Source organism: Glycine soja, chromosome 9, assembly GCF_004193775.1.
Source record: "Glycine soja cultivar W05 chromosome 9, ASM419377v2, whole genome shotgun sequence".
Classification (NCBI taxonomy): Eukaryota; Viridiplantae; Streptophyta; class Magnoliopsida; order Fabales; family Fabaceae; genus Glycine; species Glycine soja.
In genome coordinates this window covers 4,647,560-4,664,637 of record NC_041010.1, presented here as the reverse complement: position 1 = coordinate 4,664,637, position 17,078 = coordinate 4,647,560, and the positions used below count along the sequence as shown (strand labels likewise).

Genomic DNA, 17,078 nt, shown 5'->3' with positions numbered 1-17,078 from the left:
CCCGATTATAATTAGATCCTGAATATTGAATGCAAAAAAAAAAGGATAATAGTCACTTTTTTTTTCTTAATGTATAATTTATTGAGTCTCTAAAATATAAAAATATAAAATTTAATAAGGGTAAAGAGTGCGACAAATATATCATGCTGTTAACTTTCGTTTGTCACCGTTAATAAAATAACTCACCTGGCACATAGGGATAAATTTTTCATTGAAATGATTGCCAACACGAATTGACAGCATAAAAAAATATTTGTCATAATATTTTTTTGATATTTTGTTTTCTTAATTCGTTGACAAATGCGTCTCTAAAAGATGAAAATGCAAAATTTAGTCATCAAAAGTATAAAAAAGTACGAAAAATATATCCCACATTGATAATCAATTGTATACGAGAGAAGTTAGGATAAAAAGAATTTAAAAACAATAAAATACGGGTTAAGATTTGAACTTTTATACTTTGATTATCTATCTATTTATCAAATTGTTAACTAATTTTTTAATTAATCAATATAATTACTTATTTTTCAAAATAAAATAAATTTATTTAGTTTTATGATTAAAAAAAATAGAGTTACCATTTTAAAAATGAAAACCTTTTATTTCTTGAAATTTTTTATTTTTTCAATTAATTATTAATTTTTATTACGTAGTACTCTGTTAGAGTATGCGAAATAGAATGCAAGGTCACAAAGGTAAAAAGTAAACTTGTGTATTAGATTTTTTTTTTGTTTTCTTTTGAAGTAAACCTATGTATTAGTTTAAACATTATTGTATTTTTTTATTTAAATTTATTTGGGTTGTTTATTTGTTAGTAATTATTTTCATATCATTCATATTATGTATAATAAGTATTGTCTCGAGTGAAATAACATAAGATTTATTCAAGGGATTGTTTCATATTTGAGATATATATATATATATATATATATATATTATTGATTAAGGAAAAAGAGTTATAATTCTACTTTAATTTTATCTAGTTTAAATTTTGTGATACTTTTTTAACAAAAAAGTTGATTAAATTATTTTTTTAAAATAAATAAATAAATAAATTTGATCCTGTGGCTGATTGTATTTTTTCTACTCAAAACTCTCAACATATTATTTTCAATCTAAATATAAGGGTACTTAAGTTGGAATTGAGATAAGAATAATTTTAAAGATTAAAAGTGAAAAATTTGATAAAATTATAAGATATAAGATAAAAAAATTTTAACCTCAAAAATTAAGGTTTGACAAGAAAATCGAAAGTATTAAATAAATAGGAACAGGAAATTACAAACACATAATAATAATAATAATAATAATAATAATAATAATAATAATAATAATAATTAGTTACAATATATTATTAACGTTCATATACATTTGTCGCACTTTATATACTTTCGGGGACTAAATTTTACATTTTTCATCTTTCGAGAATGCATTTGTCAACAGAGTGAGAAGACGAAGAGTTAAAAAAATGTTATAACAAATATGTCCCTATGTTAATAATTTACGTTTGAAATTATTTCGGTGACAAATTTATCCCTCCGAGTTACATAGACTATTTTATTAACGATGACAGTCGAAAATTAACGGTCAGATATAATTATCGCATTTTTTACACTTTCTGAGATTAAATTTTATATTTTTATCTTTCAGAAATATATTTATTAACAAATTACACATTAAGAGACAAAAATGACTTTTTACCCAAAATAAAATATATTTGTTACCCTTTTTGGGTCTACAACCTGCCTTGTCACTTCCATTCCTTTTAATTTGAGTCTTGTCAATCTTTGTGCTACCTTTTGGGTAATTTCGTGGAAAGAGGCATGGCTTTAGTTAGCCCTTAAATTATTTTGAGACTTTGAGTAATGCTGCGTAGATATATCTCTTCATTTTAAATAGTTTATTAATATATATATATATATATATATATATTATCATGTTATACCACTTATTATATATTTTTTCTCATTAGGTGCTAAATAGTTTCTTCGTGTCTACTAAATATTTATAACAGACCATATTTATTTAAGAATCTTCCACCCAAAAAGTTTGGTTTACATGCAAATGCATGTCAACATGGTACGCACTCTAATTTGTAAATTATATTTTGAAAGAACTACCCACTTGAAGGTGAATTAGAATAGTGACTCTACCTTTATATGTTAGTGGCTTCAAATTCGGTATTCCGATCCGTTCTTTTCCTTTCTTTTCTATACATTTTTTTATTTGCTTTCTACAATTAAAAATTGTGTACATAATTAAATATTAATTGCAGGACGCCATATATATATATAGGGACGTGAAAAGATAAGATTTCGTTTGCAACTATTGGTTGTTGACCCCATACTTTAAATTGACTAAGAACAATATTCTCCATTGACGAAACAGTTACTCCTAAGCTTGCAATATAAGAGGCATCATTGCAGATATTCAAAAGCCGTGTTAGCATTTGATCTGTCTTTAATATGTGTAAATATTCTTTCTCCTTTCTTCCTTTCTTTAAGTATACTGGTAAAATTCAATTCAAAATAATTAAAATATAAAATATATTGAATTACATTTTTCAATTTAATAACAATATTATTTCCAAGAATATAATGAAATTCAAGATGAAAATATAATTATAAAGTGAAAATAATTCATCTATGAATTGGTAAAAAATTGTCAAGATAAAGTTTCCGTAAGATTATCAATAATCATCACATAATTAATTTTTTTTATCAAATCATAACATAATTAATAAAAAATTATAAATGCTGATTATCTTAAAATGGATATTTTATATCAAGTTTTAATAGAAAAATTTATAACAACCAAATAAGCATTAGTTCGAGTGAAATTAATTAAGTTTGAATCTCTTAAATAAATAAAGTCTTTAGTTTGAGTCTATAGATGAAAAAATATAATTAATTTTTTTTTTATCGAGAGTTCTTCCTAAAAAAGTTATCATCATAAAATTAGTAAATACTTTATACCATGTTAATTACTTAATTAAAGGGAAATTTTATAGCAATCTTTAAACTCTTGTTATAAATAAAATTTAAGTGATCTTTACTCTATCATAAAAAAATATATATTATTGCGTATTACCTCCCGCCTTTTATATAATAAATAATTAACTGATTTTTAAGACAAATGGAAATAGTTAAATTAATTAATTTTAATTAATGATATCATGAATTTAAGTTTTATTTAAACATATAAGTGCAATTAATTGATTTATTTTTATATTTAAACCTATTGAATATTTTACCAATTAAGTAGTCAAATAAAATATTTATGAATTGAAGACTTCTTATATAATGTACTTTAACTTATGTGAGGGTTTGACCAAAAGGAGGGAGTAATTTCATTTGGAATTTATCAAATGCAGGTATTGTTTGAATTAATCTCCAAATGCAACTAAGACTTAGGAATTTTTACAATTTTTGGGAATGAAATCGTAACATATTCAGCAATTTTAATTCTTTTAAAAATAAAGTTGTAAAAAATCCAACGATTTTAGTTTTTTTAATTATTTATATAAAGTCATAAATTTTCCCAACTTTCAAAGTCATGATTAATTTTCATTTTTGATTTAAATTAATTTTAAACGACTTTAAAATCATTTTAATTATAATTATATATTTTATATTTTAATTTCTATTATTTTATTTTTCTGTCATGTCATTGTGCACAATAACTCTCTTATAAAAGTTCATTTTTTTTTCCATTTCTTTTTTCTTTTAACATACTTATTTTTAGTATACTTTCAATCAATATAAAAAAATCTATTTGCACAACCATAGAATGTTGTTTCCTTTCTTTCATAATTTTATATTTTATGTTAGGATGTTTCTACTACTCTATTTTTCTGTCATGTCATCGTGCACAATAAATGTGGTATAAGTTCATTTTTCTGTTATTTTATTTAATATTTTATATATTTTATTTTGTAAATTATTATTATTTTCTAAATTTAGAAATAAAAAGGAATCTAATCGGTATAAATTAATTATTTAAAAATAATTCCTTATTTATTTTATCTAATTATTATTGGTTAAGAAAATATTAATTAAAAATAATAATTAATGGTTAAGATTATAAAATAAAAGTCGTTGGATTATAAAAGAATTAATATTTTTAATTATGATTATTATTTGGACAACTTTAAAGTCCTAAATTATTAAAAATATTAGTTATAATTATTTTTAATTTTAAAAGAGTTAAACAATTAATCATGATATATAAAATTATAAATTAAAATGACTTTAAAGTCATTTAAAATTCATTTAAAAATAAAAAAATAATAAAAACTTTGAATACGTGAAAAATTTACGAATTTATATAAATAATTAAAAAATTCTAAAATCGTTAGATGTTTTACGACTTTATTATTTTAAAAAAATATTAAAATCGTAAAAAAATCTTTACAATTACTTACTCTCATTGAGAATTAAATTAAAAAATACCTTCCTTTAATAAATTCCAAATAAAATTACCTTCAGTCAAACCCCCTCACTTATGCACCATTTTTTTATAAGCAGAAAACTTTATAAAAAAAAAGGGACCTAATTGACTAGCTACATCCTAGGCACATGGAAAAACAAGGAACACGTACACTTAGAAGGAAAAACAAAAACAATAATACACTAGAAACGAGAAAGCCGCCACCAAACAAAAGTGACCTAAATTGAAAAACCCTCTCATCAGGTTCATTAAACTAACACAAATTAATGTCAATTGAAAGGCCCCTATCACTGCATGACTAAAACAAAGAAAAAGTTTCATCATTATTCTAAGCTCAACATATTCCTTAATCCATTATTCCATTGCAAGCTCATCCACAAATGATCCTTCCAAGAATTTTCTTACCAAATACATAAGATAAAGACTTGGTTTCTTTTCTAACAAATCTCGGTCAGTCAACTGGCCCAGACAAGAGATTTTTAAGATCAAATTTTGAGAATCTTTCTCATTGTTTAGAACGTGTGGTGCTTCTCTTTTCCACATGTTCTATTAATAGGTTTTTGATTTTTTTCTGATAAAATAGTTTTTAATTTATTTCTTCAACTCTTCCTTCCTACCACAACTCTTCTAGAAAAAAATCCAAACATGAAATAGTCGATTTCATCCCAAATTCAGAATTTGCTTCATCATCTTGTGTTTTCATCCAACAATGAGTTGCTCCCTTTTATATTTTGACAAAGGCTCTTACTATATAGTACTGTAAACCATATAGAAAAATCAAAAAGAAAAAGGAGGGGAGAAAGAAATTGGCAGCAATCAGCTGGTCTCCACGGTGATGGTGTTGCTTCAGATTGACGGAGATCGGAAATCAATGGCGGTGCAAGGAAGGGTTGCAGTGAAGGGGTTCTGGAAAAAAAAAATAACAATTTTTTAAATGAATTATATTTAATTTATCTAAGTTTTTTCTTCCAGTTATCAACCTGTTATTGTCGGTCAATTTTGTGGTACAAATTGAGGGATGGAGTTTCAGACTTCACCCTAGAAGTCATCCATTCTTTTGTTACTCTTTCATGAACTCTTTTTTCATACTAAATAACATTTTTCGTTAATAAATATAACATTTATGAAATATTATATATATATATATATATATAAATTTAATTTAATAAATAGTTAAAATAAAATTATTAAAACAACTAGTTATTACTGTAATATTATATATATATATATATATATATATATATATATATATATATTATTTTAAGAAAATAGTTTATGAAACATATTTTAAAATGGGCAAATTTAAATAAGTAATTCAGAGAAAATGATTGTGTCGGATCATTGTTCGTCTTTGATTCACTTAGAGATAAAAAAAAATTGCTTCTAGAGACAGAAAACGTCATTATCTATGACTGTTTATGTCTTAGTATGACTACTACTTGATTAAATGTGGAGGAAAGTGGGATAAATGGCCAATCTTTATATAAGTTTATTTTGTCTGGTACTGACATAAGTATATGGTTTTATTATTTTTTTAATATTTAAAAAATCTAAAATGGTTGAAAAAACTAATATACAAAATTAATATGTTTAAGTAAAATAAATATTAATATCAATACTTTATGCGACTAGTATTTATTTTAATGTAGAGTAAATATCTTATTGAATTCTTAAAATATCATTTTAATCACTTAAATAAGAATTTACTACAGTGATACAAATAAATAAATGTAATTGCCAATAATGTATTGTTGAAGCAATTTAACATAGAATATAGTTTATGAAATGAGTAAGTTTTAAGGATCAACATAAAATTAAAGTATAAGATATTATTTTTAGAATAACAGTAAAATTTAAATATTTTTGGGAGAGCAACTAAATTTCAAGATATCTTTTTATAAAAAGAATAAAATTTATCAGTATTTAGTATTTTTTTGTAAAGGGGTTTTTTAAAAATATATTTTTCTATAAAAAAAGTAATAGATATATTTAGTTGGCCATAAGCTATAGCTCGACGCCTTAAAAGAAATCTCTGATTATATATTCTACTTCTTATTGCGTTGTTTCTCATGGCTCTGCTTAACTGCGGTCTGCGGCATTGAAACTTAACCTGTGTTTTGTTTCTACTTTCTTCGATCATATGAACTCTCTTTTGTCTTCTCTAAAACTCAATATCAAACCAACGAGCTCAAAGAAAATCGAGGTACGTACATTCACACAACTCCAAAAATGTTTTTTCCTGTTTTGCTCAAACTACTTATTGATGTAGATCATCCATCATCTTTGTTCAGGCAAGTGTAAGCTAGCAAGAGGAAATTAAAAACCTCCGTTTAGTTGTGTTTTCAGGTATGCAGTTTAACCTTTTTAGCCGAAATTTATAGAAAGTAGATATATATAGCTGCACAATTAATATCCAAAATATGAGGACAAAAGAAAATTAATGATAAAAACCATAAATTAATCTCAAAAGGGTGGGCATACATAAGTCCACACCAAGTTCATTCTCTTGCATTTCGGTTTTTATTCAATAAAGTACTGTATCCTTTCCCATTTTATTCAGGTTATTATAATCTTAAATTGTTTATTATTCACTGCAGTAAATTAATCTATTGGTTTACTTTGTTCAGAGAACAACCCTTTCGGAAATTTTGAATTGTAAATTAAATCTCATCAATCATTGTCCGGATTCCGCAATCCGGCACGCCGTACGTGCATGTTAAGAAATTGTTCCTGTTTAAACTTGGGAAATTATTTTATTACTTAATATTAGTTAGTCTTTTTCAGTGCTTAATATTAGTTGATAAACTTATTTATAGAAATTGTTCCTATATTGATATACATGAAAACAACACCAGTCTCCAAGATGGAGGCGTTGTTCAATCGTTTACTTGGAAACGGACGATGAGTTTTAAGATATTTTTAAAAATCATTTTTTGACAATTTTTGTCATTAGAAATATTCTAGATTAAAATATGCTTTTTTAAGTCAAACACCGGCCACAAGTTAGTAAAGCACAGAAAACGTTAGATTAGACGAACACGTGAAATTTATCCAAAAAATTCAAAAACTTTTTCTGGTCTTTAATTATCCATAATTTATCCAAGATCTTAATTAACGCTTTCAAGTATTCTTTTGCTCCCACTCTACTTTTATAATTTGAACCTGCTGGCCCCAATTTTTCAGGTCTTGTTAAATTTTGTTTTTTTATTATTGACTAGTTCTTCTTTCGTTTTGTTCTTTCTTTAACTCACGTTTTATTTTCATTTGTATCATAATGATTAAGGGCGGACAATAAAATGTATAAATGTTTTGTAATTAATAAAAGTTATTAATTTAGCTGGTAGTACTAAATTTATCTTAAATTTATATTTTTTTAAAAATTATCATTATCATTAATATTTCTTTCTCTTTCAATGTTTCCTCAATATATTTTTTTTTCTTCTTTTGATAAGGGATATTTCTAGTCTTAAAATAATTAATATAAGAAACGTTATAGATTCAATCTTATAAACAGGAACAAATATTATTTTAAATTTGAATCTTATAAATAGGATCACAAGGAATAAGTGAAAACACATAATTGATGTTACATTAAAAAAACAACTAAGGAGGATGTATTGAGTTGGGATTTTAAGACACTACTTTGGCATAAAAAATATATTGTGGATTTTAAAAGATTTTGTAAGAATGTAATTTTTAAGATTTTTTTTAAAAGACTTTTATGATTAAGATTTTGTAGTTCATATTTTAATGGATTTACAAAATATGAATTCATAAGATTTGAAAGGATATTATGAATTTTTAAGATATCAAAGAACTGTGAATTTTTAAAAAAATATTTAAAATTATTGATAAAAATTCATGAATTTTGTCCATATAACACTTTATATAAAATCTTTTATATAAAGAACCCTAAACCTGTTACATAACAAATCAATTTCTCCTAGTATATTTATAAACACAATAGGTTTATTCTGTTTCAATCATCAATCATGTTAATTGTATACAAATTATATATCACAATGTTGACCAATAACATGAATATTTGTAGTCATTCTCATAGTAACAATCCCACCAAACACAAACACATGTCAAGCAATTATTTCAAACCTCATTATATATTTATCAATTTATACATGAGTTAACTTTTCAAATTTATAAAAATTATATATTTATCATGTTCATATATATTCACGTTCATTTATATATATATAAGCACATAGTCAAGATGCCTCCAAATTCAAAGAATTAGAAAATTTTCTCATATCACACGTTCGAGTGCATGTTAACCATTGGTCAAAAGAATAAAAAAATTATGAATGTCTATCACTTTCAACAAAGAGACAAGGGATTATTATGTGTGATGAAAAAAAAAACATCTCAATTTGTAAGAAAAGAAAGAAAGAAAGAAAGTCTCATGAAATGTCAAGGGTTTTGGTGAGAGTATTTAATGTATATTTTATCATAAAAAGTTCACTAAAATCCATTAAAATCCATCATAAAAAAGAATCAATTGAAATTTATATACTTTTAAATATTATAAAACTTTTTTTAAGTTGTAAAATTTTTTAATTGAATATTAACGAACTTTATTAAATTTCTTACAAAATCCTAATAATCTTGATGGTATACTATAAGACTTATTTCTATTATTTAAAAATTTTGATTAAATGTCTCAAGATTTTTTTTTTTTAAAAAAAATCTTTTGAAATCCTAATTGAATATACTCTCCTATAATGACAATTGTTTAGAATTTTTTTTTCTTTTTACACAACAATTGTAATGGGATAGGAGGGAGTATTAATTTATGATTGTGCATTTTATTGATAAATTTAATATATTAAATTTATTTTGGACACCAAATGTTGATCTTCATAATTATGTTTGAACACCAAATGTATGTATAATAGAGGGCAATGAACGTATAGGGTGTGGCCATTGGGCCTGGATCAAGAGCTTACCCACTTGTTGCGTGTTTAGGACTCTTGTTGGGCTACGGTTGCTTATGCAAATTGGGCAACTTGGTAGGTGTTATGCCTTTACTTTTTGCACTTTCCGTTTTATTTATACTCCTCATCTCTTCTGCATTTTTTTTAAATTCATGAAAATATTAAAATGTTATAACCTACCATATCAATTGACTATAATTCAATTTATTTAAAATAGTTAATTTTTCTAAATTTAATATATAAATTATTTTATTCTACAACAATGCAATGTTTTTAATAATTTTTCAAATTCATAATATTTTATTAATGGTTGTATTGTAAAAGCGCTAATAAAAGTCTCTATTGCTCAATATGGTTTTGCATTTTAACAGTTAATAAACATGCCCTACCAAAAACCATTAGGATTGACCTAGGGGTGGAAAGTTGGATAGAGTAATATTGATTCAAATTTTGATGTGATCATTATAAAAAAAAAAAAAACATGTACTGCCTTAGTAACGGTCAATAGTCTTTTCCAATGAATAGTGTTTTATGATTTTTTTTTTTAATAAAATTATTAAACATGTGTATTGGAAAAAACTTCAAATTTGTTTTTCTGTCTTAATGTATATGCATTATGTATATGTGCAAGTGTCTGCAGTATGCTAAACGTAATTGCTTAATTGATATATCACAAAATAATTTATTTTTGGTGAAAATATAGATTAATTAAATTAAGACTGAACTCGGTTTTACCATGCATGCATACTAATTTTTACAGCAGTTGCAAACCTCTTGGGTTTAATAGGGAAATGATTGCACAGAATATAGACTCAGCAACTCCAGAACCACAGGACGCAGTAGTCATTGACATTGAGGACTCAACAACAACAAATACAGAACTACAACTCACATCACTACAAAATGGGGTACCAATAAATGCCAAACCACAGCTTAAAAGGGTCGACACAGCTACTTACAAAAGGCCTTCACTTGATTTTCTACAGGATACGAGTACTCATTCAGTCTTTTGCTTATCTCGTTTCAGTTATTTAAATATTTTTTAGTAAAAGAACACCCATTAATGGTTATTTGTAAAAGTTTATTAGTAGAGATCAATTATTATCAAATATAGTAGATACTTGCATCAACAAAAAAAATTATTACATATTATAGTTTTAACAATAATTAATACATGCATTTTTAATGCAAATGTTTTTTAGATTGTCCATTTACAAATATCATGTTTACTTAGCCGTATGAAAATTTTTACTTACAATGCATGCCTATTAACCCTGGTTTTTTAAGAAAAAAAATATAAACATACAATACCTTTTCTTCTATCTCATTTTAACCTCATTTATTTTTTTGTTTTCATCACATCATTTGTGTCATTTATTATTTTCTCTCCTTATCTTTTCATTTTACTACCTATATATTTCTTTTTTTTTTTTCCATCTCAATACCCCCTAAAATGAGAGAAATTATTTTATGATTTAAGTCAATTAATCTTTCAATGACAATGGATCAAGTTTTTCAATCTACTAGAGGAGTTAATAAAACTCAATTACATATATTGCTAGACTATTGATATGATAGAGTAATTAATTGTAAGTTATTATAATTTAAATTATAGATAATTTTGAATTTGTGATTCCTTTGTTTTATATATATATATATATATATATATATATATATATATATATATATATATATATATATATATATATTGTAGACACATAATTAGTAGTGAATAAAATCTTAATTATTCTATCCTTTCAATATGATATGATAGAGTTAGGAGCTTAACAACCAAATTGATCTTTTTTTTTTCTCTACTTTATTTTTTTATTTCCTCACTGTCACCTATCATTGTTTCAGAACTTCTTGATGATTATATAATGAGGATCCCATCATGTTTCTTATCTTAAATTATTCATGTTGATTAAGTCTTTTTTAGATAGTCAAGTCATTTTTCTTCTGCTTTTCAGGTGATTAAGTCATTTTTTGTGTTGCTTCTGCTATTCAGGTGGTTAAGCATTTTTTTTCTTCTACCTTTTAGGTGGTTAAGTCATTTTTTTGTTTCTATCTTTTTAGGTATTTAAATCCTTTTGCTCTTGTCTTTTAAGGTGATTAAGTCATTTTGTTTCTGTCTTTTTAGGTGGTTAAATCATTTTACTTCTATCTTTTTAAGTGATTAAGACATTTTGCTTGTCTTTTTTAGGTGATTAATCTTTTTTCTTGCACTTTCCTTTTTAGGTGATTAAATCCTTTTCTTGCTTCTGTCTTATGGGGATTAAACTTTTTTGCTTTTGTCTTGTGATGGTGTGTTTGTTTTGTCTTATGTTAATTAAATATGTTTGCTTCTTTTAAAAGGTTAAACTTTGTGTTGTCACCTCTACTTAATGGTTAAGTTTGCATATGTTGACTTTTATCGACATGGAAACCTTCTCATTAAATATCTTACATTTTTTGTCACAAATTTTTTATGAACAATCTTGATGTTGTCTTCGCGATCACCATCCTGCAAGAACATGTTAGACTATTGATATTATACAATAATTAGTTGCATGTTGTTGTTATAATATAAGTTATAGATAATTTAGTAGATAATTTTAAGTTTGTTATTCCTTTGTACTCTATATATATTTCTTGTACACTTATAATTAATAGTGAATAAAATCTTAATTATTCTATCATTTTAATTAATATATATATATATATATATATATATATCATATGAAAATTGACCTAAAATTTTTAGTATGTGATATCAAAATTTTAAGTTTTATTTATTTATTTAATCATGATGAATATATGCTTGGATGAATGCAATTACATGGGGGTGCAATAATACTATAATAATTTCAAATCATCTAATAATTTCTCATGAAATAGGATGGAGGTTTATCATTACTCACTTTTTAATCCAACTCAGGTTGACAAAGTTCTAACAAGGAAAATGTTTATATAGCATCATCATGCTTATTCTAACATTTTAAAGTAAGATTTAGTTGGTTTCTTTCAGAGGATGCAATGGAGGTTTTCTTCTCCCAATGTGTGCCACTTTACAAGCATGCATTAGATGGCAATTGGCAAGCAGCAAAGCACATCTTAGATGCAAACCCTGCACTGAAGACTGCTGCCATAGCACCTGGGTGGCCCACAGTGCTGCATGTTGCTGCAGGCACAAACCATTATCACTTTGTGGAGGAGTTGCTCAACATATTAGACAATGATGCAATTCAATTGCAGGATAAAAAGGGCAACACTGCCTTTTGCTTTGTTGCTGCGGCTGGCAATTGGCGCATTGCTGAGTTAATGCTGAAAAGAAATATACTTCTGCCAACAGTCAAGGGTGGAGATGGAATGACCCCTCTTCACTTTGCTGCTTTGCAAGGAAGATGCCCAATGGCATGCAAGCTATACCCTATGACCAAAGAGATGTTTGATGATGAGGATTGGGAATTATTGTTCTTCACTTGCATCAAAACTTGCAACTATCGTGAGTATCACTAAATTACTTTTAACATAGATGTAGTTGTTTAAGTGTTATTGTTATTGTTTTCTAACAAGAATTGTAGTCTTACTTGGTAATATAGGTAACAGATTGTTTGCATTAAAAGTCAGTAAGTTACTGAACTGAAACTTAATTTAATTCTGATTGAAAGATAATAATAAAAGAATATAAGAGGAGTGTCGGCAAGTAACATATTTTCACTAACACTTATTAAATGATAAGTAAGATGACTTTTTTTTATCGATTGGAAGTAACTTCTTTCAAATTAAAATTACTAATTGAGTACATATTTTGAATTAATTTTGGTCAAAGATAAGTCCCAAAGGATGCTACGATTTTAGAGGTAGAAGTTGTGGCTTTCGTAGCATCATTTATATTATGATTTATCATTGACTAAGAATTAATTCAAAATATATTTCAATTTGATAATTTTTAAAAAATTATTTCAAATTAGTAAAATGTTAAAGTACAACCTATAAAATTGTGTGATAATAAACGTGTTCAGAAAGTGGGTTTAAAAGTTGTTAAGACATTCTCAAGTACATAAAAACATTTTATCTAAGTTATGTTCTATCTTTATTATCTTAACAAGGTGGATAAAATATTAATTTACAGACTTGGCCTTAAAAATGGTAAGAGATAGGAAAGAACTAGCTTTTGCACGAGATGGGAATAACGGTGAGGAGAAAAAGGGCGGCATAGCTTTGCATCTCTTGGCTCAAAATCAAAAGCCTTTGGATTCTTGTTGTCATTGCCACCAACATCAAATTCCCGTCAAGATAAACCCTGGTAAATTCTTTTGTTCACAATTTATTTGGAATGCTAAGACATAGAACTTGAATTTTTATTTATTGTTATTATATATTATGATAGATTCCCCTTCTTTTATGTGCTTCATTGCAAGTAAATTTTGTGTTGCAGGCATGAAACAACACGTGTTTCTTCAATTGGTTAATTTTCTCTGGAATACCCTTTTGGAAAACATAGACTCCAAGAGCAAGATACTTGACATCATAAGTGAACCTTCTCATCTATTATTTGATGCTGCAGAAGTTGGTAATTTTGGGTTTTTGTCTGAGCTTATTAGTGCTTATCCCAGCTTGATATGGGAAGTGGATAGCAGAAACAGAAGTATAATTCACACAGCTGTTTTGAATCGACATGCTAGCATCTACAACCTCATACACGAAATAGGGTCTATAAAAGATATTATAGTGACATTTGCCGGAGAAGAAGACGAGAACACTTTATTGCATTTGGCTGCAAAATTAGCTCCACCTAGTCAACTTGAGTTAGTCTCAGGAGCAGCTTTCCAAATGAGCCTTGAGATATCATGGTTTGAGGTACTACCCTTTTAATTTTATAGCTTTGCATTTTCACACATTGTGTTTGTATGGCTTCACAGCACCAACACATTCCCGTCTCATAAAAATTCTTTAGTTGTCATACAAAATATAGGAAATGGGCATCATGAATTCCCCTGCTTCTATGATAATCAAAAAAATATTATGAGCTCATAAATATGATAACTTCAGGTCCCGAAAAGTTTGAGAAAGTATTACATGATCTGAGATCATATAGTCTTAACCAATCTTTAATGTAACACGTTAATTCTTTTTCATAAATTAAAAAAAAAAAAATTGTTTACATGTCTGTTGGAAATTGGTCAGGACCACATGATCCGAACTGATGATCATGTAATAATTTCTCCAACAGATCCTCTTATTTGTGTCTACTGATTGATTTCTTATTTAGCATTTATAAATGTAAAGACTTTTGATTTTTGGACATCTAAGTAACTTCATTGACACTTCATGGTTCTTTATTTTTTTCTAGATATAGACAACCCAATAGGTATCTACCTAAATTTTAAATTATAAGGTTCATACTGCATTCAACAAATTATGCTGTTATAATATATATATATATATAAACATTTTATATTACAGGAGGTGAACAAGATAATGCCACCATCATTCAGATGGATGAAAAATTCCGAAGGCTTAACTGCTCGAGAATTATTCACAAAGGAGCATGCAGATTTGCGGAAAAATGCAGAATCATGGATGAAACGCACAGCTGAGTCATGCATGCTTATTTCAACCGTTATTGCCACGGGAGTGTTCTCTGCCGCAATTAGCACACCAGGTGGCATGAATGACGAATCAAAAGAACCAAACTATTTGGACAAAACATCGTTTCTGATATTTGCTGTATCAGATGCAACTTCACTGATCTCATCTGCAACTGCAATACTCATATTCTTATCGATTCTCATCTCGCGTTATGCTGAGTATGACTTCCACAAGTCACTGCCATTGAAGCTTATATTTGGACTGATAAGTTTGTTCATCTCCATAACAAGCATGATGGTTGCATTTGGTTGTTCCTTCTTCATAACTTATTACTATGGCATGAAGTGGGTTCCTAGTTTCATCTCAGTACTTGCATGTCTACCTATACTTCTCTTTATAGGTCTGCAATTTTCGCTGTGGTCAGTTATTATCTACTCGACCTACTACTGCAAAGCTCTCTTTAAGCCAGGTAAAAAGATGCTCTACGTGGTAGAGAGAAAAGGATACAATGTTTAAGATAAATGAAGGATCATATAATGTTTCGTTGAAGTTTGTAATATAGTAGTTGGCAACAATTTGTATTGTAAGGGTATTTTAAATAAATTTGAAATGTGAATAATATATTTGCACAATGATTATTTTATTGATACAAAATACATGTTAAACAACAACAACAAACTTTTATCCCAATGTGTGTGACGGCAAAATACCCACTAAACTCAAAAGAAACTTTATTGTATAATTATACGTTTAATTGTATTATATGATATTAAATGTTAAACTTTAAAAGATAGCATGAGAGAAAAATAAAAATAACAAAAAAGTATATTTAAATTTAATTTATGCAACTTTTATAGGAATACCCTTTAATATTTCGTTATATATAAATATTATTCATTTTTTTAATTTAAAGTTATACAAATTATATTTTTCAATAGATGATATATTTTACTTATGTTGTGTTAATCCATATATTTAGGGGTATTTATATTAGGACAAATTCATTAAATGATTTCTTTTATATATAATCATTGAGTTTTTTTTATACCAAAAAACTCTCTTAAATATTTATATTTAAATTTAATTCATATAAATTTTATATGAATGATCTTTATATTTCAATTTATATCAATATTTTATTTTATTTGAAATTATAATTTTTTTAAACTATTACATATAATTTGTATTGCACTAATTCATATTTATACTCATTTATCACACACCTAACCACACAGAGGAAAATCTATTGTAGTGATTATTTTTTATAATTATTCATTATTTATGCTAAAAAACTATTATATATTTATATTTAAATTTAATGTATACAATTTTAATATGAATAATGATTAAATTTCTTTTTATATGAAAATATTCTCCATTTTTAATCCTTAAAGTATAAAAATGTATTTTAAAATTATTATATATTATATTTATATGGTGTGCTAATGAGTTAAAATAATAAAAAAATGAAATAATTTTTTATCCTTTTTTATAATTTTATAATTAACATTTATTTTATAAATATTAAAAATTATATTTTATTGCATTTTTTATATGTAAGAAACAAATGCTATTTTTTTTAATTACAAGAAACATATGTAAACATACAAATGTATTAATTTATAATTTCCCTTAATAGTCCTAATTTATTGTTGTTTACTGATTGACAAGTGTACCAATTCGTCTAAGTAGTAATTTAAGACAATAAGATTGTGTATCGTTTTCACAGGGATTTTCTTGTACTCAAATAATGCATATTCAATTTATATGCAATTAGTAATTGGATTTATACGAAGTTTAGTAAATCATTTGAGTTGCAAGGTAAACAATAATATAATTCTATGTTAAAATTGAGTAATAGAAATAAACACCGAGCTTAATGAGCGAAGGTAAATATAGGGTTGATTATGTCGGGGAGCACCTTACTAGAACCTCTCTTGATAAAATTGTAATAGTTTTTCTTTATTTATTATTATTCTAAAAGTCACTTACACCTATAAATTTACTCTAACGGTATATCCTCATATGAAAGAGTCTAACCCTCCTAGTTTCATTCTTGATTCCTCAAAGAATTCAAACTAAGTGAACAACATGATGAATGAGATG

General features: G+C 26.0%; 1 protein-coding gene across 11 annotated transcripts; it reads left to right on the top strand.

The window, feature by feature from the left end:
• Window positions 1-6,472: 6,472 nt before the first annotated feature.
• Window positions 6,473-15,615, top strand: LOC114368011. 11 transcript variants are annotated; one of them, XM_028325335.1, is made up of 8 exons: window positions 6,473-6,652; window positions 6,741-6,795; window positions 10,202-10,391; window positions 11,369-11,406; window positions 12,406-12,882; window positions 13,513-13,686; window positions 13,819-14,240; window positions 14,847-15,615. In XM_028325335.1, exons 5-8 carry the CDS (start codon window positions 12,414-12,416, stop codon window positions 15,486-15,488), a joined length of 1,707 nt encoding a protein of 568 aa, XP_028181136.1. In that variant the 5' UTR covers window positions 6,473-6,652; window positions 6,741-6,795; window positions 10,202-10,391; window positions 11,369-11,406; window positions 12,406-12,413; the 3' UTR covers window positions 15,489-15,615. The 11 variants fall into 11 exon arrangements, with proteins under 11 accessions (XP_028181136.1, XP_028181135.1, XP_028181130.1 ...); XM_028325334.1 differs by lacking the exon at window positions 11,369-11,406 and adding an exon at window positions 9,430-9,473 and having other exon boundaries at window positions 6,474-6,652; XM_028325329.1 differs by lacking the exon at window positions 11,369-11,406 and adding an exon at window positions 9,430-9,473 and having other exon boundaries at window positions 6,474-6,652; window positions 10,186-10,391.
• The last annotated feature ends 1,463 nt before the right edge of the window (window positions 15,616-17,078 follow it).